Source organism: Tiliqua scincoides, chromosome 15 (genome assembly GCF_035046505.1).
Source record: "Tiliqua scincoides isolate rTilSci1 chromosome 15, rTilSci1.hap2, whole genome shotgun sequence".
Taxonomy (NCBI): Eukaryota; Metazoa; Chordata; class Lepidosauria; order Squamata; family Scincidae; genus Tiliqua; species Tiliqua scincoides.
Window position 1 is genome coordinate 5542826 of NC_089835.1, and position 14642 is coordinate 5557467.

The following is a 14642-nucleotide window of genomic DNA, read 5'->3' on the forward strand; positions in this document are numbered from 1 at the left end:
TGTCCCCTTCCTTAAAAGGCACACTGGGCCTAATTCTGTGCTCACGCAGTCTCTGAGTGGTGGGTGTGAACCAAGCAGGACACCGGTGAGTGAGAGCGAGAGCGAGAGAGTCCTCCCCAGAAGGCACCCTGTGCGCCATCCCCATCCTTTCCCACTCTCCTCAGCTTCTGAACATTTCCACAGGACTAGAATCTTAAGGCAGCTGGGCAGTGCCACTGATGCTACACAAACTCTGCACCAGCATGGCTCACTTCCAGGCTCTGGGCAAAGGCCAACCCTGTCCTGCCGCAAGCAGGCTCCTTCTCCACCGGCCACTGCAAGCCTCCCGAGGAGGAGGGCACAGCGGCCTTTGGAGACGCTCCCATTTGTAGGGGGGGGTGATGGGTGCAGCGTAAGAAGGAGTCTCTCAGCTGACACATACCACTGTTGCCTCAGGGCTGAGGGTCCCCAGCACTTGGACCCCACCCCCCGCACATGCCTGCCAGCCAGTGGTGCGAGTGCCCCTTTCCAGATGGCGCCAGCCTGCGCCTTCTCCGAGAACAGAAGCAGCCGTTTCACAGGCTTGGGGAAAGGGTGCCGCCAACACTCCTCCCGTACCTCACTGGGCAGCTGGAGCAAAAGGAGGGTGCTGCCTTTCTTCTAAGGGGGGTGGGTGGAGAAGACTGGGCCTCCTCAGCTGCCAAAAGCTGCCCAGCCCAGCTTGCATTGTGTGTGGTCTGAGCTCCAGGCCAAAGGGGAGGCCAGCCCCCCAGCACTCTGGGGCTCCCTGGCCTGTTGGCAACCCCTGCTGAGCACCTGCCTGCCTGTCTCTCTTCTGCAGGGGACCCCAGGAGGCCGGTCACCTTGTTCCAGGAAGAGGGAGTGCTGCACTTTGACACCTTTCTCCCGAGTGCGGATGGGAAGACCCTCTACGTGGGAGCCAGAGACACCGTGCTGGCCCTCGGGATTGACGATGCTGGCTCCCTTGAGCTGAAGGGCAAGGTGAGCGGAGGTCTGGGGAGGGCTGGGCCAACCCTGGGGGAGAACAGAGTGTTGAGCTGGAGCACATGAGTTGCACAGAGCACCAGACCAGAGTCAGGCGTAACATGTGATCCAAGCCACCAGTGAGCCAGGAACCTGTGGCTGGCCCAGTTAAGACAGGGACAGTCTACGCTTCTGTCTTCTCCGCCCCCCCCTGAATATCACATCATGGCTGGATTCTGTGGGCTGCCCTTGGAGACTGTTTGGAAACATCAGCTGGTGAAACTGGTGTCTTGACCGCTTACCTGACCATGTGGCAATCATATTTTGTGTATTCTTTATTCAGCCTTTCCACATTCCTGGAGGCCCCATTTTAATTTCCCCTCTCTGTGTGTGTTGCGGTCCTTTCTGTTGCCTGTACATTCTTAGCACAGCCTTCATGTTTGGGGTCTGTTCTGTTTTCCCTCTTGACTGTTAAACAGCCTTGGGCACTGGTGTGTGGGGGAAGGCGGGACATAAGTAATTACTGTATGTCCATAGAATGAATGAATGAATGAATGAATGAATGAGACACGCAGTTCCCCCTGCGGAGGCTTCCCTTGGTGGCTGAGCCCCTTCTCTTCTCCTCTTCCTGGAACAGATACTGTGGAGACCCACAGCCTCCAAAACGGACGCCTGTGTCTTCAAGAAGAAAAGCAATGAGGTAAGGGAAGAGTGTGGGGAGGGGGCTTGGGGAGAATCTCTTCCCTGCCTCATGACGGCGAAAGAGCAGATCTGTCGTGGTGCCAGTCCATGCTCTGGTCCCTGAGCAGATGATGTTGCAAGACGTTGCCGTCATGTCCTCCAGAAGGCCACCTTTAGCAGCAGCTGAACTGCATCTCCCCCTTCTCTGCAGACGGAGTGTTTCAACTTCATCCGTGTCCTGGTGCAGCTGAACGAGACGCACCTCTACACCTGTGGGACGTACGCCTTCAGCCCCACCTGTGCTTACATTGTGAGTGGATGGGGGGGTCTGTTACTGGTCTATCAGGCAGGGCCTCATTGCTTAGCAATCAGCTGCAGTGATTCAAACGTGTTTTGGAAGCCCCCCCCCCCCCGCTTCTGAATTAATCAGGCACTTCTGTGAAAGTTGTTCAGTGTTTTTATACTGATCAATACGAAGCCTTTCACAGCCAGTATTGATCATTGAAATTAATGTTTGGGCTGACAGGCTGTCATTGAACAGGTGGGAATGACTATCCAACGGCGGCCTGTCAGCACCAACGCTGTTCATTTTCTCATTTATTTTTCACATGTTTATCCCACCCTTCCTTCCTCCAAGGAGCTCAAGGTGGTGTATGTGGTTCCCCCCTCCTTTTGTTCTCACAACAACCCTGTGAGGTGGGAGAGAGAGAGAGAGAGACTGGTCCACGGTCACCCAGAAAGCTTTGTGGTTGAGCAGGGGTTTAAACCTGGACCTTCCAGGTCTGAAACCAGCTCCAGAACCAGGACACTGTCCTGGCTGAGAGTATTTCACAGGAGTGTTTGTGGGCAGTGCCGCGGTGCTGTAGTCGGCCACCCCATCAGTGAGCTGCTTCAGACCGAATAGGAGAACACCACTGGGGGTACCCCAGGGGTCCCTCCCTTGCTGCTTGCTGCAATGGCTGAAACGGGGGGAGGAGGCAGGAGGCTCTGCAGTCTTCTGGTGTGGGGTGCTTGGACTCTGCAGGGGGCCTCCAGCTTCACTTGGGACCTCCTGTTCTTTTGCTTGCCCGTCCTGCTAGAATCTGGAGACTTTCAGCCTGGTGAAGAACGAAGAAGGGACGCCCCTCCTCCACGAAGGGAAGGGCATCAGCCCCTTTGATCCTCAGCACCGGAGCGCAGCAGTCGTTGTCGGTGAGGCCTCCACTGATTCTGGAGAACGAGGGGGGCAGTGGGGCCGCCCTCAGACCCAAAGCCCCTGCTTACGTGCCGTTGCCCCTTACTAGCTGGAAGGATGCCTGCATCCCCCACTGCTGTCCACTTCCTGGATTTGCAAGGAGGAAGAGGACGGGCAGGAGAGGACGGGAGCATCTCCAGCGCTCTGTTGCCCGTCGCTCTGCCCTCCTCCACGCTTCCTCTGGAGTGGGCAAGCGAGAAACTTTGGGAGAGGCAAGTGGAGGTGAGCTGCTGCCTGCCAATCCACTTCTTCATTTGGCCTCGCGGATGGGCCGGCACTGCTGTGTGGTCCCCTTCCTTCCACATGAAGGGTTTAGACTCCTGCAGAATAGCACAAGCCTGCAGACAAAAATAGGGGCCTGCTTGTAAGACCCGCGTACCCAGGTGGCTGCAGGCTCAGCCCTGCCTGGCACCTGCATTCCCTCTGCAGTTGCCCACCTTCCACCCATCCCAGAGCCTGAAGAGTGTTTGTGTTTGTACATATACGAGGGAAGAAGCTTCTCCTACAGTCTGTTTCCCAGAGAAGCAAAAACAGGGCAGGACCCGGAAAAGAGCCCCTGGAACAGTCCCCTCTCTTGCCCCCTCCCTCCGCAGATGGGGAGCTCTACACGGGGACCATGAGCAACTTCCTGGGCAACGAGCCTGTCGTCTCCCGAACTCTGGGCAGCAGAACCAGCTTGAAGACAGACACCTACCTTAATTGGCTGCGTTGTGAGTGCAGGGGCCGAACTGGGAGGGCGTTACGGGAAGGGAGGGTCTTGTCGTCTGGTGTCCTCTCCACCCACAGTTAGACTCCCAGCATCTCATTCCCACCATCCATCAGAGCTCAGTTGCCTAGGCGACCGCTGCATTAATGTGTTCGGACACATGGAAAGATGCAGTTCCCAGGCAACCAGCATTGCCCCTGGGGGTTGAGGCTGGTGGGGTCATGAACCGGGGGGCAGAGGGTCTCATCCACGCCCATCCCATCTCCTTTTGTGGCTTTCTTCCTCCTAGCCGATGCCAGCTTTGTGGCCTCCTTCAACGTCCCAAGCCCCCCCGACAACGAGAAGGTCTACTTTTTCTTTGCGGAAACAGCCAAAGAGTTTGACTTCTTTGAGAGGCTGACGGTCTCCAGGGTGGGTCGTGTCTGCAAGGTGAGTTGCCTGCGGGCTCAGGGGAGCCCTCAGGCCCTCATTCCCATGTGGGAGCCCATTCCTTGGCCCCCAGGAAGCAGATTTTGCTCCTCGTGTTTAGAGCTGAGGAGAACAGCTTTTGTTTTAAGTATTGAACTAACCTGTGAGTTATGGAGCTCTTTGGGAGGCTTGTGGCTTTTTTGCTTTTGTTTATTTATATCCCGCTTTATCTCCCTGGTGGGCATTCAAAGTGGTTCTGTTCAGAGCCCTGCTGGACGAGACCCAAAGGCTTGTCTTGTCCCACAGTCTGCTCACAGTGACCTGCCAGTTCCCTCTGGGAGCCCGTGTGCAGGGACTGTAACAGAATATCCCACCCTTTTCGTCCTCCCCTGCCAGCCTGGCCAGCCCTCTGCGAGGCATGGCGAGGAAGCAGTTGTGTCCCCTGGTTCCTAAAAGGTGCCTCCTCTTTCCTCCTCCCCTAGAATGATGTGGGTGGAGACAAAGTGCTGCAGAAGAAGTGGACCACGTTCCTGAAGGCCCAGATCTCCTGCTCGCAGCAGGGCCTGTTCCCCCACACCGTCGTTCAGGACGTCTTTGCCCTCCCCCAGGCACAAGGGGGCGGCACCATATTTTACGGGGTCTTCGCCTCCCAGTGGTACGTTGGCCGGGTTCCTTTGTGTATGGGGCTCCTCCGTTTGTCCTGGGGAGGGGACTTCACTCCTAAGACTAAATTCCAGGATGTGTGAAGTACCGGCAAGTAGTGCCTCTGAGCATAGACAGAGTCATTCTTGGTTCTCAGGGCACCCTGGCAACCAATTGCCATCCTCCCTCTTACCGCCCCTTGTTCCTCCCAGTCCCTGAATCTGAAAAGGAATTGAGGAATGGTGACTAGGGTTAGGGTGAGGGAACTGACGCACTGAAGGGGAAGTGTGGTGGACTGGAGAAGGGTCGGAGGCACTCTGTCTCACCCCTCTAGATGGGCAGAGAACCCCTCCACCCGTGGCACCCGCCTCGGTCGACCTTAAGGGTGTGCTGATTCTCGCAGTGCAGTCCGTTTGTCTTATCTGTGTGCAGGCAGACAGGGAATTCTGGGAGCTCTGCGGTGTGTTCCTTCAGCCTGGACTCCATCAAGGACGCCTTTGACGGGAAGTACAAGGAGTTCAATAAGGACTGTTCCCACTGGATGACCTACAGTGGGCCCACTCTGAGCCCCCGCCCTGGCAGTGTGAGTGTTGCCCCTCTCTGCCCTTGGAGGTAGCATGTCATGTGCCTGGCAGTCTTTCCTGCTGACCCCTGGCTTCCAGCTTGGTACGTGCCTTGCCCGGAGTTCCCAGCTCCTGGCACTTGTTTCTGAAGAAAAAACCAGCAGCTTGATCAGGGGCCTAACCTGGAAGCCAGGTGAGCAACATGCAGAAAAATATTTCCGCCACTGTTGTGGCTAAGAGCACAAAAGAGGAGGAGGGCAGCATTTGCCTGTCAGTTGGGTGTTGGGAGACCTTGGCCAGCCCTGCTGTGCAAAATGGGCTGCAAAATTTCACACACGCAGACAAGCCGTGCTCCTGAGCGGCATGTTTTCTGATGTTCGATGTCTCCACCTGCAGTGCTCCGTGGGCTCGTCTTCGGACAAAATCCTCACCTTCATGAAAGAGCACTTCTTGATGGATGAGAAGATCCTGCCGACTGACAACCAGCCCCTGCTGGTGAAGGAGGATGTGAAGTACACCCGAATCGCAGTGCACCAGACCCTTGGCGTCTCAGGCGCACTCTACTGCGTGATGTTCCTGGGGACGGGTACGTCTGGGGCAAGGAGCCCCCTTTCAGACGTTGAGTCCTCCTGCCCGGCATCTGACTAGCCTGGCCCAGCACGAGTAGGGGTGTCATGTGGAAGGTGGAGTTGTTGGTTGCTCCACAGGGCAGGACTGAAAAGATTGGCTAAACGGCAGTGTTCTGAGACCTGCTGTGCTGCAGAACGGGCTTCACGCCAACCCACCTGCCGCCGCCCTGCCTGGCTGGAGCCTCAGGTTCCTTGCTTTGCTTTCCACAGACGGAGGGGCCCTGCACAAGGCGGTGGTCGTTGGCAGGGGAGCTCACATCATCGAGGCCATCCCGTTGTTTGAAGGGGCCGAACCTGTCAGGAACCTGCTGCTGTCCCCTGAAAAGGTAATCCTCCTGCACCGGGGCACCCCCTGGGACCCAGCCTTCTGCCAGTGCCTTGTGCCGATGAATGCAGGTGGGCACCAGAAGCAGAATGTGGGTCCTTCTTCACTCACAAGCACTGCAGTGGCCCAGTAGTGCAGATCTACAGAAAAGAGAGCAGGAAGGAAGGCTTTTCTTCCGCCTTCTCCTTGGGGGAGCCCCAGTAATAACGTGGGGTGTTCGTTCACGCATTCCAGGAGGTCCTGTATGTCGGGTATTCCCGAGGAGTGCTGCGAGTCCCCATGGCCAACTGCAGCCTGTACGCGACTTGTGCCCAGTGCGTGTTGGCCCGAGATCCGTACTGCGCCTGGGACAGAGGTACCCATCAGTGCCGAGATGTTCGGATCGACACGGAGGATGTGTGAGTATTTGCAGGGGGGGAGGAAGCTCTGGAACAGCGTGCGGGAGAACCGGGCAGAATACGGACCGATGGTTGTTGCAGACACGGGAGGACGATGTGATGAGGGAGCACTTGCTCTGTGCCCACCTGAATGTGTGCAGCAGCTGCAGTGGGCACTGGCTCTGGTGCTGTGGCCCGCCACTCTCTCCTCCCCACTTCCTCCTCTTCTCTCTCCCTTTCACCTTTCCCAGCGCAGGGAGCAGTGGAAGCGGGTGGGCGGATGGTTGTCGGCGCTCTGCCATCCTGCTGCCCAAGTCAGCCGCCTCAGCTGGCCTCATGGATTAGCCAGACTTGGCCCTGTGGACACTATCCACAAAACACAAGCACTAAAACAAACTGATTGATCTAGCACAGTGTTCTTCAACCTGGGAGTCAGGACCCCTCCAGTGGGGTGGCAAAGCCTCAGTTGTGGGGTCAAAGCAACTTATGGGAATGAGAAAGGTTGAAGACCACTGAACCACTGAAGCGGGGGTGGGCAGATAGGGTCCTGGGAGGGGTGGGATTGACAGTTGGTCCCCAGTCTGCAAGGGAGGGCACCAGGATGAGGTCTCTTGTTATCTGGTGTGCTCCCTGGGGCATTTGGTGGGCTGCTGTGAGATACAGGAAGCTGGACTAGATGGGCCTATGGCCTGATCCACTGGGGCTGTTCTTATGTTCTTAACTACAATTCCCAGGAAGCCTTGCAGGTCTCTTGTGATCTGGTGTGCTCCCTGGGGCATTTGGTGGGCCGCTGTGAGATACAGGAAGCTGGACTAGATGGGCCTATGGCCTGATCCAGCGGGGCTGTGCTGATGTTCTTATGTTCTTATCTCATACTTTATATATTGGAGTCATGGCACGAAACAGGTAGAAGACCTCTGGTCTGAGAGATTCTGTGTTAGAATCTTATTTATCTTATTGTCTTATTTTTATTCACTGTATTTATTTCTATTATTTATCCTGCCCTGCTGGTGCATCTCCAGGAGGCAACTGGTTGGCTGCTCCTGGCCATGTCTGGTCCAGCAGGGTCTTTCTGACACTCTTCCTCCCTGCTTTTAGGGGTGGCTGGCTACAGGATATCGAGACGGGGAACCCAAATGCCAAGTGCCAGCCCGGCGGCGGGAAGGCCAGGAGCTCAACAAGGTCTTCCAATGACTCTGACAGCAGCCTCGTGACAAGTTCAGTACAAGCCTTTCTGGGTTTGATGGATAGTTGCAGGGCTTTTCTGTGCAGGACGGAAGGACCTTGTGCTTCAAGGCCACTTTGTTGATCTGCAAAAACAAGGCCCTGAAACCGGGCCGTTTGGGAGCAGGTCTGTGCGTATTTCTCCCCCGAGAGGATTGCACAAAGGGGTCGCTAGCCAGCCAAGGAACCACTGTGGCTGTGTCACCACAGGGGGAATCATCTCTTTGGGTCCCTCCCTGGGCAAGGAGCCATGGGGTGGTGGGAGGGGAACCAACCCCGACTGCCACTTGGACCCCCTCCTCCCAGTGCCATAGTCTGCACCTGCTGGGTGCCTAAAGCCAAATGCCCAAACAAGTGGATCTGGCAGCTTAGCAAGGGCTAAAATCAAATCAAGACAAAGAGAGAACAACCGCTGTGTGTGTCTTGCTTCTTTGCAGCTCTGACCCCTGCGCTGAACTCTGTGGTGAGGCTCACCTGCCTGCAGGCCTCAGACCTGGCCAACTACACCTGGACGTACCCAAGTAGCAGGATCCCAGCCAAGCTGGTCATGGAGGACGGCAATATCTTAGTGGTTGTGGTGCAGAGGGCCACCCTGGGCACCTACGAGTGTCGGGCAAGCGAGAACGGCTACCTGCAGACTGTGGCCCGCTACCGTGTGCTCTCCCCCCACTACCCCGGCCTTGGGAGTGATTCTGGGACAGCAGAGGAAGGGCAGGCCGTGCCTGTGAGTGAGCAGCGTTCCTACTGGGTCCAGTTTGTCACGGTGACGGTGCTGCTGTCCATGACGCTTGCTGTCGTGGCGGCCATGGCTGCCTTCTCCTACCGTGGCAGGCTGAAGGCCAAGAGCAAAGTGCAGGGCTGTAGCACCCCTGAGGCCAGCAAAATGGCTGGGCAGGAGAAGGTCCCTTTGAACGGAAGCCAGAGCCCCCCACAGAGCAGGACTGGCCAGCAGGGACAGAGCCCCTGCCCGGCGGCTGCCAAGGCCTGCTGCGTCCAGGTGGAGGAGGCTCTCCAGGACACTGACGTGGACAACAACCGCCTCGGCTCTGGCCTGGCAAACAGGGAGGACTCCAAAGGGGCCGTGGCGGCAGTGGAGGGCGTTTAGCCTGCTGGCGGGAGCGGAGAACAGTCTGCAGATGGCCCTGCGTTTCTTCTGTGGAACCGCTGCAGAGCCCTGTGTGAGAACGAGCCACTTTGATCTCAGCAGCTGGGTTCTCCTGGTCTGGTTGGGGCTGGTCCATGCGGATGGCTGAGTTGCTGCCTTGGGGTCTCCCTGTCCTCACAGAGGCTCCACGGAAAGGGTCCCTGGTCTGAGCATTTCTCCTACCGAGCCTCAATGGCAGCCGGATCCATCTCTCTTCCTGTGGAACAGGGGACAAAACTGATTCCGTTTCCAGAGCCGCCCAGCGCGTGGCTGGGCTTTGCTTCCAGGTGGACCCAGGTGGATAGGTTTTGCCTTGCGATCCTGCCTGGGCTGCACACGCCCCCAGTCAATGCAAAAGGACAGGAGTCTGAGAGCATCTGTTGGGGAATGTGAGAGGGAGGCCACTCTCCAGAAGCGTCATCCGCAGGAGAGCAAGCTGTCCGGGGTTGGGGCACAGCAGGGGTGTGTGCTGACTGGAGGAGAGAGTAACCCAAGTGGTTCTCCTGAACAAGCCCCCCCTCCCGCCCTGAAACGAAGATGGGCCCCTCTTGTGCCTTGCTGCCCTGGGTGATGGAACCAGCTCTGCATGGGCTGGGAGGCCTGGTGCTCAGCTCCCATTATGCAGTTGGGGGTGGGGGCCTTTGAGAGGGTGAAGGTTGGCCCACCCAGGAGACTGACTGAGGCACCCCTTGCCCGCCTCTCCCCCTCCCTGCACCGGGAAAGGAAAAGAGGGCGCGAAAGAGCTGTTGTGGAGCGGAGGGGCAGCGTTTCTGCCACATGGCCCTCCCCTCCACACTTCCACTCTGGTGTGCCTCATGGGTGGGGTCCTGCCCAGCTGGCCCATCTCTCCAGCTCTGCACAGGGCTGCCAGTTTCTCCAGTTCTGGGGGCTCCTGCAGGGTCTCACCACCTCAGCTCACACATCGAAGGTGTTGCATGGCTGCTACACGGTATCACAGGTACCGGTTGCTGGGCACAGGATTTTCGCCCCCTTCCTGCATCCTGCCTGAGAGGGCCTGGCCAGCCTGAAGGGCACTCTCAGCGTGGGAGACAGGACTGAACCGCAGAGCCTTATCTTATCAGGGTCCCGGCATGCCTGTCGCTCTCGCCCAGCTCTGGAGGACTTGGCTGGCTGGTTTGTGAGGCTCCTCTCCTCCCTCCTCCTGCAGGAATATGCTCTGCTTTTCAGAAGCCAGCTGCCTCCCCCCCCCCTCAGCAGGCAACCTTGGAGGGCAGCTCCAGTTCCTTCTGACATGCTGCTGCTGGCCTCTAGCGAGCAAGGCAGGCAATGGCAGCTGCCTGCCCCAGAAGGTCTTTCCGCCTGCACGGCACCCACAGGGGCAGGCCAGAGTGCTCCGGCCCTCCTCCAAGGGAAGCAGGGCAGGCAGGCAGGCCTCCTTTCAGCATCTCTGCTGTATTTCGGAGGGCTTGACAGACCGGAGGCGATTCAGGGAAGGGCTGGAACTCCAGCCACTCTGTGGGGCACAGTTGGTGTCTGCACAGTCCCAAACCAGGCTTTCTGTGCATAATGTGTGAATGAGCCTGCAAGGCATGGGGGGATGGGAAACCTTTCCACACACCCCTATCCACCTCACCAGACGTGGGAGGGAAACAGGGGGAGGCCTGGCAGTGGCTGTCTTGAGCCTCCCCAGAGCCCCATTTTGGAGTTAAGTATTCACCCCCCCCATGGTTGATCGTTGTGCTGTTTGTAACCCTTTTGTAAAAAGATGTCAATGTTCCTGGTGTCTGCACAGCTATTTTTATTAAAACGTGTGCCAAACGGTTGTTCTCAGCCACGTGTGAGGAATGTTGCGTGTTGCGAACGTCCATCTCGGCTCGGCCCCAGGAAGCCTCGGTCTGCACCTCCAGCTCCCCACACAGACCCTTCACCCCGCCAGGCGCCACTGGAAGGGTGTGCGGCCGTCACCCCGGCCCCGTCACGGCCTGCCAGGGAGCAGGTGCTGGGCCAGGAGCGCTGACTGGCGGGTCTCCCTCCAGCACCACCCGTGGGAGGCTCGTGGGTGCCATTGAGCAGTGCGCTGAGGGTCTGCGCGGCACGCAGTGGGCCCCAGTCAGAGTCCCCCACTCTGTCCACTTCTGTGGGGCTAAGAGCGTTTCCATCTTGGAGCATTCCAGGGGAGGCGGCCCCCAGTGGGCGCCCCTTTCCTGTATGCTGGGCAGACCTCTCCTTTGGCGGGGCACTCTGCACGTGCTCAGAGTGCCTGGCTCTCCTGGGCGGCCTCCAAGGCCTCTCCACTCTGCCCCCTGCGCTGGGCGCCCTGGAGAGGCAGGTCCCTGCCCGCGAGGGGCATCCAGTACAGCGCAGCAGGGGAAGCGCAGCCTGGCACGTGCCGCGGCTGTTGGGCAGCAGGGGGCGTGGCCCGCCCTCGCCCTCCTAGTGCACATGCGCACACCGCCGCCATCTTTGTTCCTGGCGTGTGAAGCCGCGAAGGGTGGTGCCGTCCTGCGATTGGCTGCGGTGGAGGCACGTGGGAAGCTGGGCGGGGCGGGCCGAGGCAGCTCGGTAATTGGCAGCCCCCGCCCTCGCTGGCTGCGGAAGTAGCCGGTGAGTCTCTGCAGAGTCTCTCCAGGTGGACCCTCCGGCCTGGGAGTGTCTGCTCGGGTGTGAGTAGCCCCATTGAGTCCAGTGGGCTGACTCCCAGGTAAGTGCAGGGGGGCCTGCCCCACCTGGGCCTGGTGGGAAGTGAGTAGCCCCACTGAGTCCAGTGGGCTGACTCCCAGGTAAGTGTGTGTAGGTGGGAGCCTGCTCCGCCTGGGGCGCCTGGCCCGTCCTCACAGAGAGGCAGCGCCTCGCCTGCCTGTGAGATGCAGGCTGGACTGGGGCCCTTCGCCTGCCCCAGCAGGGAGGCGCTGCTGAGTTCTCAGCACCCCTCCCTGTGGAGCTCCCCAGGCGGTGGTGGACCCCCCCTGCCCGCAGCCCCCGCTTTGCTTCTGGTGTGACAAGGCGGCATCCTGGGGGGGGGCTGGCCCAGGCCCGCAGCCAGGATTCTAGAGGTGGGGGGACTATTTTTTCAAGGGGGGCAGTGAGGTCAGGTATCTCTACTGGGGGGCAAAATTGATAAGTGAAGAAACACCCCAAATGTCATGAAGAGCAAATAACGTGGGGTTGTGTTGTTTTTTTAAAGATGCATCATTATCTGTAAAGCAGCATAACCATCACTGGCATAGAATAGATGCGTCTCTGAATGCCTTGGAAAATGTCTTGCCTACATAGAAATAACATGCAACGTATCCTTTCATTTATACACCAGTGCAATACACAGGCCTGTAACCCTGCAAAAGGAAAACATATCACTGGGATGCAGGTAGTATTGTATTGAAAGTGCCTGTTTAACACCTATATAGCACCTATCTAGCGCTTATATAGTGCCTATGTAGCATCTGTCAAACACCTGTCTAGCGCCTATGTAGCACCTATATCGTGCCTACAAGGCACCTGTGTAACACCTATATAGCACCTATCTAACCTGTATAGTGCCTATCTAGCACCTAGCGCCTATCTAACACCTATCTAGCACCTAACGCCTATATAGCGCCTATGTAGCACCTATCTAACACCTATATAGCGCCTGTCTTGCACCTATATTGCACCTAAATAGTGCCTATGTGACACCTATCGAACACCTATCTAGTTCCTATGTAGCACCTATATAGTGCCTATATTGCACATATCTAAAATCTATATAGCACCTATCTAGCGTTTAGCACCTATCTAGCACCTATATAGTGCCTATCTAACACCTATATAGCACCTATTTAACCTATATAGTGCCTATATAGCACCTATCTAGCACCTAGAGCCTATCTAACACCTGTCTAAGAACATAAGAACAGCCCCACTGGATCAGGCCATAGGCATGCCCTCCCTTGCATCTGGCATTCTGACATAGCCCATTTCTAAAATCAGGAGGTTGCACATACACATCATGGCTTATAACCCGTAATGGATTTTTCCTCCAGAAACTTGTCCAATCCCCTTTTAAAGGCATCTAGGCTAGACGCCAGCACCACATCCTGTGGCAAGGAGTTCCACAGACCGACCACACGTTGAGTAAAGAAATATTTTCTTTTGTCTGTCCTAACCCGCCCAACACTCAATTTTAGTGGATGTCCCCTGGTTCTGGTATTATGTGAGAGTGTAAAGAGCATCTCCCTATCCACTCTGTCCATCCCCTGCATAATTTTGGATGTCTCAATCATGTCCCCCCTCAGGCGTCTGTTTTCTAGGCTGAAGAGGCCCAAACGCCGTAGCCTTTCCTCATAAGGAAGGTGCCCCAGCCCCGTAATCATCTTAGTTGCTCTCTTTTGCACCTTTCCCATTTCCACTATGTCTTTTTTGAGATGCGGCGACCAGAACTGGACACAATACTCCAGGTGTAGCCTTACCATCGATTTTTACAACGGCATTATAATATTAGCCATTTTGTTCTCAATACCCTTCCTAATGATCCCAAGCATAGAATTGGCCTTCTTCACTGCCGCCGCACATTGGGTCGACACTTTCATCGACTTGTCCACCACCACCCCAAGATCTCTCTCCTGATCTGTCACAGACAGCTCAGAACCCATCAGCCTTTATCTAAAGTTTTGATTTTTTGCCCCAATGTGCATGACTTTACACTTACTGACATTGAAGCGCATCTGCCATTTTGCTGCCCATTCGGAGAGATCCTTCTGGAGCTCCTCACAATCACTTCTGGTCGTCACCACTCGGAAAAGTTTGGTGTCGTCTGCAAACTTTGCAACCTCACTGCCCAACCCTGTCTCCAGGTCATTTATGAAGAGGTTGAAAAGCACCGTCCCAGGACAGATCCTTGGGGCACACCGCTTTTCACTTCTCTCCATTGTGAAAATTGCCCATTGACACCCACTCTCTGTTTCCTGGTCTTCAACCAGGTCTCAGTCCAGGAGAGGACCTGCCTCTAATTCCCTGACTGTGGAGTTTTTTCAGTAGTCTTTGGTGAGGGACCGTGTCAAACGCCTTCTGAAAGTCCAGATGTAGAATGTCTACGGGTTCTCCCGCATCCACATGCCTGTTGACCTTTTCAAAGAATTCTATAAGGTTCGTGAGGCAAGACTTACCCTTACAGAAGCCATGCTGATTCTCCTTCAGCAAAGCCTGTTCGTCTATGCGTTTGGAGATTCTATCTTTGATGAGGCATTCCACCATCTTATCTGGTATAGATGTTAGGCTGACTGGCCTATAGTTTCCCAGGTCCCCCCTCTTTCCCCTTTTAAAGATAGGCGTGACATTTGCTATCCTCCAATCTTCTGGCTCCGTGGTCATTTTGAGGGACAAGTTGCATCTAACACCTATCTAGCACCTATCTAACACCTATATAGCACCTATCTAGCACCTATATAGCATCTGTGTAGCACCTATCTAATATCTATATAGCACCTACATAGTACCTATGTGGCACCTATCGAACACCTATCTAGTTCCTATGTAGCACCTATATAGTGCCTATATTGCACCTATCTAAAATCTATATAGCACCTATCTCGCACCTAACACCTATATAACGCCTATGTAGCACCTATCTAGCACTTATATAACATTTGCCAATGACACATTGCTGATGCATTGATACATATTAAAATATTATTTATATACTTTACATAAAAGCAAGAGGAATGGTCTGCCAGTGCAATACAGTCACATCATTGGAACAGTGGTTTTTTTTACAATATTCATGACTTTTAGAAAGCAAAGTACAGAAGGT

At 55.9% G+C, this 14642-nt stretch overlaps 1 protein-coding gene across 1 annotated transcript in view; it reads left to right on the forward strand.

Annotated features, from left to right (window-relative positions):
- The window catches only part of SEMA4A (semaphorin 4A), a 31405-nt gene extending 20718 nt beyond the window's left edge, over positions 1 to 10687 (forward strand). The window contains exons 4-16 of the mRNA XM_066610178.1: positions 821 to 981; positions 1601 to 1663; positions 1856 to 1954; positions 2724 to 2835; positions 3472 to 3588; positions 3874 to 4013; positions 4475 to 4647; positions 5067 to 5217; positions 5594 to 5783; positions 6037 to 6152; positions 6386 to 6549; positions 7627 to 7745; positions 8190 to 10687. Of these exons, the coding sequence (XP_066466275.1) occupies positions 821 to 981; positions 1601 to 1663; positions 1856 to 1954; positions 2724 to 2835; positions 3472 to 3588; positions 3874 to 4013; positions 4475 to 4647; positions 5067 to 5217; positions 5594 to 5783; positions 6037 to 6152; positions 6386 to 6549; positions 7627 to 7745; positions 8190 to 8857 (2273 nt within the window). The 3' untranslated portion in view covers positions 8858 to 10687. The remainder of the gene's footprint in view (positions 1 to 820; positions 982 to 1600; positions 1664 to 1855; positions 1955 to 2723; positions 2836 to 3471; positions 3589 to 3873; positions 4014 to 4474; positions 4648 to 5066; positions 5218 to 5593; positions 5784 to 6036; positions 6153 to 6385; positions 6550 to 7626; positions 7746 to 8189) is intronic.
- The last annotated feature ends 3955 nt before the right edge of the window (positions 10688 to 14642 follow it).